This window comes from Eschscholzia californica, unplaced genomic scaffold (genome assembly GCF_041429995.1).
Source record: "Eschscholzia californica isolate CP2 unplaced genomic scaffold, dmEscCali1.0.p SCAF_4, whole genome shotgun sequence".
NCBI lineage: Eukaryota > Viridiplantae > Streptophyta > Magnoliopsida > Ranunculales > Papaveraceae > Eschscholzia > Eschscholzia californica.
In genome coordinates, this window is record NW_028238461.1 from 10,101,043 (window position 1) to 10,118,335 (window position 17,293).

The 17,293-nt window shown below is 35.3% G+C and overlaps 2 protein-coding genes and 1 pseudogene across 2 annotated transcripts; 2 read left to right on the forward strand and 1 right to left on the reverse strand.

Annotated features, from left to right (window-relative positions):
* Nucleotides 1-3,855: 3,855 nt before the first annotated feature.
* Nucleotides 3,856-5,595, reverse strand: LOC147542496 (monolignol oxidoreductase AtBBE-like 13 pseudogene; annotated as a pseudogene).
* A 2,991-nt stretch (nt 5,596-8,586) lies between these two features.
* LOC147542497 (SAP domain-containing protein) lies at nt 8,587-11,578 on the forward strand. Its single transcript, XM_086636811.1, has 6 exons — nt 8,587-8,788; nt 9,406-9,451; nt 9,541-9,670; nt 9,935-10,014; nt 11,007-11,107; nt 11,338-11,578. Exons 1-6 carry the CDS (start codon nt 8,705-8,707, stop codon nt 11,368-11,370), a joined length of 474 nt encoding a protein of 157 aa, XP_086492937.1. The 5' UTR covers nt 8,587-8,704; the 3' UTR covers nt 11,371-11,578.
* Nucleotides 11,579-12,716: 1,138 nt separating this feature from the next.
* CYP94B1 (cytochrome P450, family 94, subfamily B, polypeptide 1) lies at nt 12,717-15,369 on the forward strand. The gene has a single exon (XM_086636810.1). It carries the CDS (start codon nt 13,484-13,486, stop codon nt 15,047-15,049), a length of 1,566 nt encoding a protein of 521 aa, XP_086492936.1. The 5' UTR covers nt 12,717-13,483; the 3' UTR covers nt 15,050-15,369.
* Nucleotides 15,370-17,293: the final 1,924 nt, after the last annotated feature.

Consider the following 17,293-nt stretch of genomic DNA (forward strand, 5'->3'; position numbering starts at 1 on the left):
TACATGATTAACATGACAAATTAAAAATTAGCATTGAAACAAAGATTATTATTGGGTCAACTTGTGCCTTGTTGTTAGGAGACTCATGTTAATTAATTAATTGAACCACCTAGAAGAATGTCATTGTTTAAGTACCAACTGCCACCACAAAAGATCACTACCAAATTCTTTCAAAAACAACTTGATAACTCCGTGATTAAATGCTGGCTTTTAGTGACAAACCTTTGTTTCTAAGGGTCGTACTATATATCTTCGCGACTTCCTTTTGCCCATAACAAAAGATTAGTACCAAATTCTTTCAAGAGGCTTGATAACTTCGTCATTAAATGACGGGTTTTAGTGAAAACCTTTGTTTCTAAGAGTCGGAGTTTATATCTTCGCTACTTCTTTTCGTCGGATGTTTTGATCTTTGAATCAATGAAGACTATTTTATCTTCATCAGTTTCTTTTGTTAGGCCACTACATTTCAATTATTGTTGATTGTTAATTGGATTTACTCACCCAATAATTGGTAATTGAAGTTATTCTCTTCAACTAACCTTTCATGTTAGTATGTTGTGGGACATATTTTTCATGACCAAACTACCCTTATTCGATTCAAATTATTGGAGTAACCCAAGTTGAGCCAAGTCAGGTTCATTCACTCTCATCTCCTCTGTCAACAACCATCTCTCTGTTTCTTACTAAAAAAAAACTATTTAAGTTTCCACAAATCATTTGGTGCAATTTATAACTTATTAGATTAGTCACATAATTCAGTTCGGTGTGTGACTTGATCAATGCGTTTTGGCATCATTAAATGGGAGGGATTTGAGTCAGATTTGAGTCATGTCATGATGATTCGCTTTCAATTGTCATAACCAGTTATTTTTTGTGTGTGCGATAATTAACATATATAGTCAATCAACTATATTCACCTCAGTGAGAAACTGCTCTGCATTATCCGCTTAGAGAAAACTTTCACCGGAAATCATGTTTTCTCCGGCGAAGGGTCTCCTTTTCGCCGGATCCCTCTCACGTTCATAGTGGAAGTTGTTGACATTTTTACTTAATTTGTCCATCTAATTTGTATTTTTTGGAGTAGATAACAGAAGGGGGAAAAGTTCGGGTACGGGAAGAAGACTGTTCTTCCATTCTTGTGAAGCCATCATCAAATCCAGTCGTTTTAATTAGTCAAAGTAATTGTTTGATTTGGTGATTTTCTTGAAGTACCCAATTTGAAGATTTTAAAAAGTTTGTCAATCAAACAATCTAATTAGGGCTTTCTTTTTATGATAGTGAAATGAAGTTCAACATTCTCATATTTTCAATATCTACATCTATCACCTATTATTTAATTACGTTGGTCTTTGTTGGCTTATCTACATCTTCCGGTTTAGATTTGACTAGAGCAATGATGAAGAAATAGGAAAGAGCACCAAAAAGAAGATTGGACAACATCTGTTAAATCAAGAAAAAACAACAACTTATTCAATCAACAACTTCTACTCGCTTCATCGTTCCTCAATATATTTAAGTATAATAAAGTTTAAGACTTTTATGGTCTTTTCATTTGTGATCTTTAGGATCTTTTCATTTTGTGACCTTTAGGGTCTTTTCATTTTGTTATTGTAATGTTTTACTTCTTTAGCTTCATGTTGTACTTTACTTTTGTAAGTCCCGTGCTGTAATTTACTTTTGTAAATCTAATATTGTACTTAAAAGAGCCTAATTAAAGTCTCAAAATCATGTACTGTAATATATTGGACTGAATTCCTACATATGAAAGAACATTTTGGTTTAATTAAAAAAAGGGTTATTTCCCTAATAGCCCCCAACTTTGTGACCGGTTTCCTGCCTAGCCCCTTACTTTGTTAAAAATACTCAGATAAGCCCTTTTTTCACTTACCGTTATAACACCGTTAATCAGTCAACATTTCTCTCTCTTCCATCTCATCACCTCTCTCTGCCACCTCATCATCTTCACCGACGAAGGTCGCCGGTCGGCGACCTTCAAACATTAAAAAAAATTAAACTCTCTTATCTCTTTCTCTCTCTAAAAAAAAATTTAAAAACTCACCCCTCTCTCTCTAGATCTGGTGGTTCACCAGATTTAGAGAGAGAGGGGTGAGTTTTAAAAAAAAAAAATTTTTTTTTAGAGATAAGAGAGTTTAAAAAAATAATTCTTTTTTTAATGTTTGAAGGTCGCCGGCCGGAAAATTTTCCGGTCGGCGACCTTCGCCGTTGAAGATGATGAGGTGCAGTGGCGTGGCTGAGATTTTGAGGGCCCGGTGCGAACTTTTCACCAGGGCCCTTTATATGATGTAAGAGCACAAAAATTTTTACATGCGATATGTTAGTAAAATAGTTAAGATTAACTGAAGAAAAATTTATTATGACCAAAAAGATTATGTAAAAGTATTAATACATGAAAGATTACATAATACTAGTAAGGATATTTAAATTATATTTGATGTAAGTAAATAAGTCCAAGAACACAATTTAATCTAATATTTGAAAGATGCAATTATATGAATTAAAGAAGTATTCTTATAGCAAATAAGTATGACTTGGATAACTCAATTCAACACGTAAATCTTATACTTTTTGCATGAGAAATTATTCGGATAACAAAGAAAAAATATGCACATTTTGAAAAGAAGACATACTAACCTATTATATTTTAGTATATGAGAGAGAGAGGGAGGGGGAGAGAGAAGAACAAAGAAAAATAAAGATAATAGTAGAGAGAAAAAAGAAATGAGAAACATAGAAATAAAGTTAGATAAAAATATAAAGAAACCAAATGGAGAAAGAGATTGGAGGGGCTTTTAGAATAGTTATAATATAATAATATGGACCCTATAAGGTGGGTGCCATTAGGTATAACATCCTACAAAACATTTGAAAAATATGATTTAGTTTGTAAGAGATAGGATTCTCCTAAACGAGACCTCGTGGGCACGTGAATCTGATCCCGACCAACTAGGCTACCGACTTTTGTTTGTACATTGATCCAACGCTCTTTACTTTACATTTAGAAAAGCTTTGAAATTACTAAAATGGGACCCTTAAATGGAGAGTGGCCCTGTGCGACCGCACCGGTCGCACCCCCTCTCCCACGCCCCTGATGAGGTGGCAGAGAGGTGATGAGTTGGAAGAGAGAGAAATGTTGACTGGTTAACGGTGTTATAACGGTAAGTGAAAAAAGGAATCATCTGGGTATTTTTAACAAAGTGGTGGTCTAGGCAGGAAACCGGTCACAAAGTTGGAGGCTATTAGATAAATAACCCTTAAAAAAACTAGAAAATTTTGATCCAAGATCCAAAAAATAGGCCTTGATAGCATAAGTCCAATATTAACATTAAATCTTTTAAAAGTCCAAAATTTGTATTTTGGGATTCACAAAAAAATATCATTTTTCTCATGACACCAATCTTACTACATAAAGCAAAACGTAAAGAATCCTACGCTATTATTAAATTTCATGCAACTTAGTTTGTGTTGCGTAAAAAATAAACAAGTTTCCACACAAATTAGGTCGGGCCGGGTCGGGTTTAAGTCAATCTTCAGGCCGGGTCGGTCGGGCTTTGAAACTATATTGTACCGTGAAAGGCGCCAGTTTCATATTTCTTTAATTAGTTTTGTCGTTGTAGGGTTTTAGAACTTTTTTTTAACCGATTATCTGAATCAAGAAGATTTGAATGCTTTCAATGATCATATTTCTTTGGCATCGTAAATGGTCTTTTTTTACTATTGTCAACATGCCTCGAACCAATGACCTAGAAGGTGGAAAACTAAAACCTCCTATGGCTTCAACCAAAGGTCGTTGCCTTGTTGGCCTATTGTCTTTCTATAAAAAGTAATAACTTCCTAGAATCTAAAATATTATAAATTTTATTTTATATATGTAAATATATATCATAAATTCAACCTCTGATCACCCATACATATATATATATATATATATATCATATTTTCAATCTCGGTTTACTTATTTTGTTTACAAAGAAGGAATAGATGGAATGCTTTGTTCATGTCTGAAGAAGTTTTCAGGATCAACTCTACTCTTTATATGAACCAATCTTGCATAGTTGTTCTTAAAGTACCTCCTTCCCCAAACCCTACCTTGTAAATAACTTGATGTACCATTACTATTCATACCCAAATCAAGATCTCTATAATTCACATAAGCTTCTCTTGGACATTTTGAGACATAAGGAGTCATATATCTATACAAATTTCTAATCCAACTAATGTGCTTATTAGATGTCTCCACACTCTTCTCATTCCACACTACCACATACATTATCATATATAAGGTTCCATTTCTATGTGGAAATGGAAGTGCTGATTCCGAAATCTCATTCATTTTTCCACCATAAGGAGTTAATATAATCAATGAAGTGTCTTCTTCATATAGTCTTTTCCATATTCCTTCGAGTATAATTTTAGGTATGGGTTCTCTTACATAGTCAGACTTAGCCTTGAAAGCACCCTTGTTGAGTTGAGTTCTATTTAGTAGCCGATTTAGCGGTGAATCGATCGGATATCCAGCGAAAAAAAGAGTCGATCGAATCCAACTAGTTTCCGTACAATCTTTTCGCGTTAAACCCAACTCGGGGAACTTTTGTTTCATCACACTTAGGAGTTGATCAGTACCACCAAGATACATAGAGTTGAATGAAGCTTGAATTGTTTTCTTATCCCCCATTTTAGTAGGATTCACAACACTTAAAAGAACCCTAATGAAGAGTTCATTTGGAAGTTTATTTATAACTTCTTGCCACTTGTGAACTAGTGAAGTTGCACCTTGTTCTAGGGTTTTACTAACTGTAAAAACAGTTACAGTTGGTGGAACAGGAACTAATCTAATCTTAAATGAAAGGATTATTCCAAAGTTACCTCCACCTCCACCTCTAATAGCCCAAAACAAGTCTTCTCCCATGGTTTTCCTCTCTAGAATTCTGCCATTAACGTCGACAATTCGAGCATCAATAACATTATCATCTGCTAGACCATATTTCCTCAACAATGAACCATACCCACCTCCACTAAACTGCCCACCAACACCTACAGTTGGGCAAACAGCTGCAGGAAAGCCAAATGTTCGACTTTTTTCAGCAATCCTATAATAAAGCTCGCTGACTAGTGCACCTGACTCAACGCATGCGGTTTGAGTAGCTACATTGACACGAACGGATCGAAGATTATACATATCAACAATCACAAAAGGAATTATATCAGATCTATAAGAAAGACCTTCATAGTCATGACCACCACTTCTAACTTTGATATGCATTCCATGTTTCTTCGAACAAATTACAACGGCTTGAACATGGGATTCTTGCAAGGGTCTAATGATAAGTTGGGGTTTTGGAGATGTCATGAATCTGAGGTTGTTCATGGAGGATTCTAAGATTGATGAGTAATTAGAGGAGCTCGGAGAGTAGACTTGAATTGAAGAAGCATTTAAAGAGTGTTGAGTAAGGCATTTGAGAATGTTTTCATTGGTTGTGCTTGATGAAGATCCAAATGAAACTATTGAGAACAAGAGGAAAGAAAAAAGTATTGAAATTTGATAGATGGAAAGATTTGAAGCTCCCATCTTTTGGGTTTAATGCTTAGACTTTGTTGCTTATATAAATTTGTGCAGATGTTCTTATTTATGGGGATCTCAACTTGCTACCATTAGCCTTTCTCTCCATTGACAATTACCAATTAAAAGTTAACTTTGATTAACGAAATTATAATCGTGTGAGCCAAATTAAAACATTCTAAATATAAGAGTTTAATATTCTAGTTAGTCACAAATTAAAGGCCGAATTAATCTTCTTAAAAGGAAAAAAAAAACATAATTTAAAACTAATGGTAGAGGTTATATAACTCCAAGTCGTCGAAGGTGGATGAGTTTTAAAAGTCTCTGCTAATATTATTTTATAAGCACGTCAACAACAAAAAAATAATTTCCCACATGGGTCTAGCTAGACTTTCTCGTGTGTAATTAAAAGATCGATTTTTAGTGTTTAAGTAAAGCACGTTCAACAAGGAATTGAATGCTGAAAATTACATTTAAATTCCCAGCCAACTCTGCCACCTAAGGTGCCACCTAACTTTGGTCCGTCGTAGGCGAAGTTGTCACAAAATTTGACTAAATTTTTGTGGAATTCCCACAAAACACGAGCATGACAACAAATAGTTTGGTTTCTAAAACTTCCAAAATTTTAAAAACTGAACTCAAGTCTTTCTTCAAAATCCAAGTAAATTACATAAATACATGAAAAACCATAACATTAACACTTAGAGCCTTAAATGATAGAGAGACACTCACGGACCACTTAACTATTACAAAACGGGCCATGAAGAGTTGAAGACTATCTCGACATCGCTTTTACTTTATTTACAACATGAATCACATTTGATAATTCAAAAGGATAGAATATCACCCCAAAAGATCAAACTCATGACTTTGTAGTGTTTTAAAGGGATGCTTAACCAACTTTCACTGAATGTGTTCTAGCTGCCATAAATCCAAACCTAGTTTTTCTTAGCCATATTCTTTATACCTCTCCCTTTTACTGACTTGATTATAAAAATCAAACAAATTTTAAATTTATTTATCTTACCCATTTCTTCTTCAAATTCTAATTTAAATGACATCATAACATCTCCAAATCTTGCCACTTTGAATAAAATATTTCTAGCTAATTCAGCTTTTTGTACTAGCTTCCTCCTGTAACTATTAAAGCATGTCTTTACAAAGAAAAAATTTAGGTAAGCCATGGACTTGGTATAGTGGTTGGAAATCACTTTGCATTCCCATTTAAGTGGAAATCCATGGTCCCAAGTGGTTCTAAGGTGTTGATATAAATTCTAGAAAGCCCTGGAGGTTCCAGGTTCGAATCCCAGAGAACGTGGAATCTTTGGTTTATTTGAATTGGAATTATTAGGGTATAAATAATGTAGTTTGGCTTTAGGCCATTGTTTAGTTGGGCTATAGGCGCGGTTCTGTTAGAGTTTGAGTGGGTGGTTATCGAACTTATTACATCTTTGATGTATCAATGCCAAATGCAACGACATACGTAAATCGTAGTCGACTTTCAAAAAAAAGAAGTGGAAATCCATGATTTATTGAACAACGTATAAATAAGGTAGATGTAGGAATAAATGGACTTCATATCCAATGTGATGGTTTTAACTTTTAATGGTCTATATATAGATCTTAGGACCCAAGATGTCGATAGTAGTTGTAGAGCTTATTTCATTCAAGATCTATCCATGCCATGTAATAATGTAATAATGTAATAACTCTTGAGTACATATAAAAAAATAAAACTTATCAGTTGAGAAGGCATTTCGAAGAAGAATAAGTGGATCAATTTGGACGTTTATGAGGTTTTATCCTTTCCATTTATAATATCTATTAATTTGAGAAATTTGGTCTTCTTTTTGGCTTTAGTGAAAAATGATCCACGCAACTTTTGTTGTCTTCAATTGTCTAATTATTTTCATAATTTGCAATTAGTTGCAAAAACAATTTGCATCCGTTGCTTTTAAAAGATAAAATATAGATATGTGGGTTCTTAACTAAATATAATGCCACTTGTTTTTAATTAAAAAAACTCAAAATTGAACCTTTTGTTAAGTTTCTTGTCATTCAAATATAGTACTACTTTTTTTTAAACCAAGCGAAACCATATTTCATTGATAAGTGATTCAATCACAAGTACATGGATGATAATTGTTATTTCTTTAAGAACTACGTGAGAGTTACAGACAATAAGTTCATAGAACTTTCGTATGTAAAGTGCCTTATGGAGGGAAAGAAATTGACCAGACACAGACTCAAACAAAAGACCCTAAAAGTCGACAAAAAAAGATCCTGAAGATCGAGAATGAAAAGACCCAAAAGGTCAACCACCGCCAATCGAGAGAACCACCGCCACTGATGAATGTAAATCGCAAGGTCAACCACCACCATCACTGCTGAATAAGTCTTTGAGTCCTTCTGGTTAGGCTTGTTACTTGATAGATCCAAAGATTCAAGAAGTTTCAATCAACCAAATGTTGTTGTTTCAATTTCTGTTTGAACCCTATAAATCTCTCTTCTTTTCTTCCTCTCTCACTCCATCAATCTGTTACTAAATCGTTTTAATCCTTTAATAAAATGAAAGAATCGATGTGTGGTGAGTCCAGAAAACAATCCCCAGAAATTCAATCTCTGATGGAAAACAACCCTAGAAATTCTTTATTGATGGAAAAACAAACTACAAAAGGAACCATAAAAGAGTTCCGGCGAAGGGAGGACCCTTCGCCGGAGGAAATCGACGTAGATCTGAAACGGCTTAAGAGAGAGAGACGGCTTTCAAATATACTACTACTACTACTACTACTACTACTACTACTACTAATAATAATAATAATAATAATAATAATAATAATAATCATAATAATAATAATAATAATAATAATAATAATAAGGCCCACCCAAGTCTATTAAGGCCCATCCAAGTCTACCAAGGCCCACACAGGTCCATCAAGGCCCATACAAGTTCATCAAGGCCCATACAAGTTCATCAAGACTTACAAAGGCCCATCAATTTCAGTATAAAAGTGAATTGAGAAGAACAGAGAAATCTTTTTAAGCGCGAAGAAAGGGCGCCATTGTTAACAGAGACCCTCAAATACGATTCTCACTTCTACTTCCGTCAAGAGTTCAGATCAAATGGAAGAAACCGTCTCCGGTTTGTTGGCCAATCTTCCCTCTCGCGGTCTCTTCTCTTCTTCCCCCATTCACTCTTCTAATCTGGTAATCTCTCTCTCTATATCTTTCATTAATGGTTTTCGAAACCCTAGTTTTGTTCATCAAATTTGGGGCTCTTTATGGGTTTGATCTAATCGTTTTTACTGTTTCTGGGTTTTCTTATTATTGTCTAATCTTATCTGGGTATTCGTTACTAGTAACCAATTAACCATAGAAGCCCCGATTTTTGTTGGGTAATTAGAATTGCATCAAGAAGCAATTTGTAAGCAAATCGAACAAAAATTGGAGTATAAATTGTGACAAAGCTTGGAAGATAACAGTCTCCCAGTTAATGAATAAAATCAGCCATTGCATTATGGCATTAGGTTACTGAAACTGAATTGAGAACCCTAGATTTAGAAAAATATGCCCTTTTGGAACCGAATTGGATACTTAATTACGGGTAATTGGTTATGTATTCTGAAACACTCGTAATATTGTTACAATGTTATGGACTTCTTTTGTTTCGCCGTTGGTGCAATTCCAAATTAGGGTTTTTTTTTTTTTTTTTTTGTTTTTTACTTCGCCAATACATTTTATGGAAAGAAATTCAGAACCCATGAGCATTTTGATGACGATTTTGTGTCTCGCTTAATGTTGTGAATCTTGATAACATTGTGTAGGGAGGGATGCGAGTTTATGTTTGTGAACATGACACATCACCACCAGGTTCTCTTGTCCAACCTCCTTTCCCATTTCATGAGTGCAGTTTATGAAAGATAGTTTTCAATCTCAAACTTTTGTTTATTTGATTCCAGAGGAGCAAGTGATAAAAACGAACCAAATGAACATATTGATAAGATCTCTTACCATTAGAAACCAAATGACAGCTTCAAGCTCGAAAGATGCGAAGAGTAAGCCTTCGACACAGATTACTAGAGGCAAGAGGTATAAGGTTCATTTCCCGTAAGAGTGGCTTACATTGTCTTTGTATGATTTGATTGAGATATGTGTACCATACTCTCAAATTCTAGTTGCCGAAGTTATTCCGACATAAGAAAAAGGCTGTTTTGGATTCTCTTAGATATGAACAAACTGAAACAGGCGAAAGACAAATATCACTAGATTTATCACCTCTCGGGGTCATTATCAAGCTACATTTATGATTTACCTATGATCTTGTGAGCTTAACTTGTGCTTTCATTTTCTTAGAGCTGCTGAAGAAAGTGCTGGTGTGAAGGTGGCAGCCAAGAGAGCTAATTTGAACAATTCTAATGGAAGTGCTAAAGCAGGTAGGCATTCTCGATTCCCTAAGCTGTTATTGTTGTACTGTACTACTATCTTAAAACTTCAGGACAAACTGGAAAACTACTTGCTAGATACTGTCTTAGATAGTCGTAAAATATCAGAATGCGATATGATCTTTTGCAGCATTGCGTGTATTGGTAAATGGTCAGAGTACACTTTATGCTCTGATTCGTGGAACTATATATTTGTATATTTGTGCCCATCTGAATATGCAAGGATGACTTCGGACAGTCACACTGACTCTGAACTTTTACGACGTTTAGAGGAAGAAATGATAACTTCCTGCTTTATCACCAAATGAAGTTGTTACCGGGGGAACTCTCTTATGCTATTAACCCATGACTCACTATGGATAAGTTAAAGAATTAAATCTAAAAAAAACGTTTTTACGCCTCAAGGCGGCTTGCTCCAAAAAAGCGAAGCACGACCTTAGGTATATGTGTCGCTGCTTAAAAGGCATCCACTAATTCTCTCAGAAAAAAAAATATGATACCACATTGATATAAAAGGATAACATTATATAGTCTTCTTCACCTCACTACAATAATATTCAGACTCAAGTGTTCAACAAACAAGAAATATAAAAGCTGATACTTCTTATGTTACATAATCTTAATTAATGCTTGTACCTTTTGTTTTTGTCTGTAGATGCGTATTCTTGAGGCAAAAATAGACCAAACCGCCTCGAGGGGTGCCTCAAGGCATATGCATCTACTGAATCTTAAAACGTGACAAGAAATCAAGGATTTTTTTTTTTTCTTGGTAACTAGGTGCTAACCTACTATATGGTGGGTATTGGTCTGAAATACAATTTATCGTGCATTCTCATTGATACTTTGTTCTTGGACTTTTTAATTTAAGCTGAGCTATGAAAAAATATGTATAAAGCAGAGTTTCTCGGTAGAACAAGTACTTGAATATTTTATTAAACTATAAGCTAAAATTACCATGTTTACTTCCCTTTAACTTTTTGTAGGTGGATCTACTGGTCGCTCTTCTCAGAATTATCAGGCTCTGACTGTAGAGAAGTTACGCGTACTTTTGAAAGAACGAGGTCTACCAGTGAGAGGAAGGAAGGTAAACACCTCTTTTATATTTGTATCAGTCATAGGTTCATTCCTTTCTATTAGATAAAAAAATTGGGACCTTTGAGTTACTCGTTGATTAGAAAATTCCCACTAATTAGACGGTTGAATCTTTGAAATTATAAACTTTTGATCCATTAATTAGCTTTTCAATGTGTGGTGGCTCCTCGATTCCTTGAGTTTTCCATATAAGTGGTCATCGATGGGTTGGTTCCCTTGCAGGATGAGCTGATAGCACGCCTGAAAGGCGAATAGAGTATAGATGGTGAAGAAGCATAGTCGAAAATTGGGTCAAATATAACTCCAGACACCTCTTTTGAACTCTGTGAACGATTTACTTTTTTCGTCAATGGGATAACTAAGGTATTTTGTCATCTTTTATCTCTAATTTAAGAATATCAAAATATGGCTCCTGCTTCTGTATACAGTTTAAAGCTTAAAACATATTATTATCTTGTACAAATTTATCTCTTTTGGAATACATGTCTAGGCTTGATAATTTCCTATAATCTAACAGTGATCCGCTCCCATGGGCCTCTGGCCGGGCCAGAGTTCCGCCCTAGAGATGGACCAATAACTTCATGCCGTCCTCAATAGACACCAAAAAGGGGAATGAAATTACTTAATTCTTAGGACGGTGGCCTTCAGCACAAAAAGAAAGGCAACCTCAAGTGACAGAGACCATAGAATCTTTTAGAGGTGATCGATACCTGTTCCTATCCAACCGTTGTTAACACGTGAATATAACTTATATGTTAAATAGTATGTTGTATTGTATTCGGCCCACACAAAAGTAGGGCGCTGCTTTCATATATCCGAATTTTCGGGTAATGGAATCAAACCTTGCTATTTGGTAGGACCATGGCCTGATGATTGAAAATTGTGGCTTTTCAATTGCTCTTAGAACTACTTGCACTTAGTAATGTCATGACAAAATTGTCAACAAGAATATGATTATAACACTCGGATGTGATTTTTCTTATGGTGCCAAATAATCGAAAAATGTTGATATATTTCTTTCCCATATTGAATCTATTTCTAAATTATGTACACATACAACCCTTGGTTTAAATTTGTAATTGTTATTTCTTGGATTATTTCAAATATCTGACCCAAGTTAGATCTTGTGCCGCAGATAATATGTGAATTATTATTTTATTTCTACGTACTTACTGATGAGAATTTAGCAAATCAAAGCGCTCGAAAATGGTATGGGTCATGCAAAAAATAATCAATTATTTTTGTCAAGAAAGTGATGTAAATGAGGATTAAAGTAATCCATCAGATCTAATAGACAGTGAACTGAATTATTATGGTTTTCTTAATATTTTCTCCCAAAAGAATATATTTTTTATGAATAAAATTGTGACGAGTAGCGGATCATATTGAATAAAATCTAAGACCAAATGCTTTGAACTTAACATCGTCAATCTCGACTGCTATCGATAATTATTAAAATATAGTTAGCTGACTTGAGCTAATTTATGTAATTTGTACGTGTGCTAACCGAAACTTTTTTTTTTTTTTGTTGAAATGTGCTAACCGAAACTTGGAAGAGAGAAGAATATAAAGTATTAAATGCATCTTAAAGTTCCAATCTTAGGGTAACAAAGAAAATTTTGTAAGAATTAGACGAACCTCTTTTAAAAATACATTTTAGTAGTTATTATTATTTTATTTGATTATGTCATTGTTGTACTATCTTCACTCACTTTCACCATTGAGGCTAAAAAAATCTCATATAACAGAACTCGGGAAGTTTTATAAGGCCTCCCCAATTTTGTTAAAAGACCTCCCATGAACTATTTTACTTGCTAAATTATCACTAAGGGGAGGTCTTTTAACAAAAATGAGGGGCCCTATAAAATCTCCCAAAAATTAATTAATACACTCACAGAGCACTCAGGCAAATTATATTACTCCATTAATAATCTAGATTTGATTACACTAATGGACATTTTTTATTATTAAGATTTTCTTAAGTGCGCCAGACTGTTCTTAAGTGGCCGGTCCTCTCTCCCTCTCTGATCTCTCTGTCTCTTCTCTCTCTCTCTCTCCAATAGTGAGTGATATGGGGGCTGAAAAGTCAAACTTGACATGGGCTGAAGATCCTGGGGATTGAATTGATGACCATTTTTGGTCTTGGTCGGACAAGATTTTTATGTCAACATCACACTTTAAGATGGCTGAAGATCCTGATTCCTCACCATTTTAGGTCTGGGTTGGTTGAGATCTTCGGCCCAACAAGCATCTTTGATCTCTCTGTCCTCTGAAGCTTTCTCTCTTCTTATAAGTATTGAATACCTCCTTTCCCTTCCTCAAAAGTCAAAACCAACTCTCTATTTCTCTCTCTCTCTCTCTCAGAACCATGTTTATCTCTCTCATGATCTTATTTCCATTAGGATCTCTTCTTCTCTCATTTTTACTTCATCATCATATTAATTCAACCTCAACCCATAAACAACAAACTCATGGACCACCCTCATACCCATTAATTGGATGCTTAATCTCTTTCTACAAAAACAGATACCATCTCTTAGATTGGTACACAAATCTTCTCTCTCAATCTCCAACACAAACAATCGTAATCAAACGATTCGGAGCTCCTCGTACTATCGTTACAGCTAACCCCGAAAACATTGAATACATTCTTAAAACCAACTTCAATAACTTCCCTAAAGGTAAACCTTTTAGTGAACTTCTTGGTGATCTATTAGGTAATGGTATTTTCAATGTTGATGGTGATCTTTGGCGAAAACAGCGAAAGATAGCAAGTCATGACTTCACTACAAAATCATTAAGAGAGTTCTTGGTGAAAATACTAGAGGAAGAAGTCTCGAATCGGTTGTTACCCATTCTTGAATTGGCTTCTAAAACTAGTCAAGTTCTTGACATGCAAGATTTGTTAAAAAGGTTTGCTTTTGATGTAGTTTGTATGGTTTCTTTAGGAACCGATCCGGGTTGTCTTCAACCTTCGTTACCGGCTTCTCCATTAGCGGAAGCTTTTGATATAGCAGCTGAAATAAGTGCTAGACGTGGAGCTGCTCCATTGTTTCTAATATGGAAGATTAAGCGAGTTTTCGGGTTTGGGTCTGAAAGAAAATTGAAAGAAGCAATTGAGCATGTGCATAAATCAGTTGATGAGATAATTCAAACAAGAAAGAAGAAACTACAAAATGGAGGAGGAGTAGGACTCAAATTTGATCACGAAGATCTTTTATCGCGTTTAATATCAGCTGGTAATGAAGAAGAATTAATCAGAGATATGGTTATAAGTTTTATAATGGCAGGAAGAGATACAACTTCGGCCGTTATGACATGGTTATTCTGGTTACTTTCCTGCAATAAAAACATCGAAAACGCGCTAGTAAAAGAAGTGAAAAAGATTAGTACCAAAGAAAATCAAGAAAACAAAACCAAGAACTTATCGGATTTCGACGGGCTAAAAGAGATGGGATTGTTAAAGGCATGTTTATGTGAATCAATGAGGTTATACCCGCCAGTTGCTTGGGATTCGAAGCACCCAATCGTTAATGACGTGTTACCGGACGGTACAATAGTTAGAAGTGGAGATAGAGTAACATATTTTCAATATGGAATGGGGAGAATGGAAGAGTTATGGGGGAAAGATAGGCTAGAGTTCAAACCAGATAGATGGTTTGTTGAACCAGATAAGATAGATGAAGGAGAGATAAAAAATGTGAGTCCATATAAATTTCCTGTTTTTCAAGCTGGTCCAAGAGTTTGTCTTGGTAAAGAAATGGCTTTTATGCAGATGAAATATGTGGTAGCATCTGTACTTGATAGGTTTGAACTCAAACCTGTAAGTACACATAAACCAGTTTTTGTTCCTTTATTGACTGCATATATGGCTGGTGGGTTCAAGGTCAGAGTCATGGAGAGAGAGATGGTAGATCCCCTAATTATGAGTTAAGGACAGAAAGAATATATTCTAGTGGTTGTACACTCACTCTGGAATCCGAAGATCTCAAATTCGATTTTGGGTGGAAGTAAAAAAATCTATGAGTTATAGAACTTGGGGTAAATTTATTAGGGTTTTGGGCTTCCTCCTGACCCATGGTTGAAAAAAAAACTTAAACAATCTGTTTTTGTAGCTTTAAAATGTTGTATGTATCTATTGAGATTGTTAGTTTGGGAATTAGGGTAGAACAACATGTATATTCATTGTTTAAGCATTAACTAATTAGCTTTTGACTCTATCAAAATTAAATTAAGACTTTGAAGTTACATCTACTAATGAGTCCACAAAATTTAACCATTCATCAATTTTGGGCATAGAAAGAAGCTTAGATACAACTGGGTGCGAAAACGATAAGTGGCTACAACTTGGACGCCCGAAAGAATTTAATGTTCTCTAAATGAATTTTTAAGGACACTCCTATAAGTATTAAAACGGCGTCTTGTTCTCTTGCAAACTTTTCGTCCAAATTTATCTGTTTGGCCAAGATATGATTTCAACTAACTCTGGCGAACATGTGAATGTAACTATAGTTTGTTCCAAGACTATGTAAAGCACGACAGCCGACTTGGTGGTGCTGTCGGGCTGGATACTATGCCGAGCTTAAGTTGCCACCACATAACATATCCACATCAACAAGACCAGCCCGTGCCGCAATCTAACAAAAATAACCATAAAGCCCTAGACAGCATCATGAATGAATGTAGGATGAAAAAAGAAAGAACATTCAAGCTTAAACGAGACAACATATTCAGATAAAATGATATCTTTTCTTCAGTTTATATTACAGAACCAGAAAGATGTAGCAAAACAAAGGGTTATTTCCCTAATGGCCCCCAACTTTGTGACCAGCTTCCCGCTTGGCCCCCTACTTTACGAGAAATACCTATATGACTCCCCTTCGTTATAACACCGTTACTCTCTCTCTTCCATTTCTTTTCTCTCTCTCCTCCAGCATGTTTTCTCTCTCTGCCACCTCGATAAAACCAGCCACATCATCGTCTTCACCGCCAGAGTCGCCGACCGGCCAAATTTTCGGTCGGCGACCTTCAAACTTTTTTTTTCTCTCTCTTCTCTCTCTCTCAAAAAAAAATTTAAAATTCTCTCTCCTCTCACATCTCTCTCTCTCTAAACTCCGGCGAAGGGGGTTTCCCTTCGCCGGAGGTCTGTTCGTGATGTGAGAGAATATTAAAAAAAAAAAATTTTTAGAGAGAGAGACGTCGGAGTTGAGAGAGAGAGAGATGTGAGAGAATATTAAAAAAATATTTTTTTTTTTTTTTTTTAGAAAGAAAGAATAAAAAAGAATATTGAATGTCGCCGGCCGGAAATTTGGCCGGTCGGCGACTTAGGTCGGAGAAGATGATGATGTGGCGTGATAGGTGACTTGGTAGAGAAAGAAAATGAGATGGAGGAGAGAGAGTAACGGACCGTTAAAGATAACGGAAAAAGGGGACCACATGGGTATTTCTCGTAAAGTAGGGGGCCAGGCGGGAAGCTGGTCACAAAGTTGGGGGCCATTAGAGAAATAACCCCAAAACAAACAACCCAATCGAAACAACCAAAAGGACTTCAAGTTGAAGGACTTACAAAAATCCTCACTTGATGAATTCTAGTTTCATATACACGAGATGAATTAAGGATTATACTACAAGATATCCTAGTTTAGACGGTCGAGCATGATTTTTTATGAAAGTACACTCTAGCATTGTGTTTATGTTATTTGCTAGAATACCATTGTTCTTGGTGGACGCATTAATTGAATGTTGCTAGATCGCTATCAACTACATGTTTCATATATCACATATCATAAATTCAGAACTACCGTATAGATATCTTTCAATTGGGGGTTTTAGAGAAGTGCGTTGCATCTATAAGATTGTAGTTAATACGTTACAATTATTTGTAACAATTAGTAACAACCGTACTATAAGACAATTCTTACTGCTGGAAAATTCATATACATCTGAACAGAAAAAAGAAAACTTCGCATAGGAGTTGTAAACTCATTAAGCATGATCGATGCTAATCTAAGTGTTCGAGAGGTCCAAAACAAAGTTAAAGTGGAAATATAAGGCAAGAGAAAGACTTTCAAGACAAATGTTAAAGTGGAAATATAAGACAAACCCTAATCGTAGAGTCGGATTTGGTGGTGATGTCAGACAGAATTAGTATATGCCGGTCTGAAGTTGCATATCCACA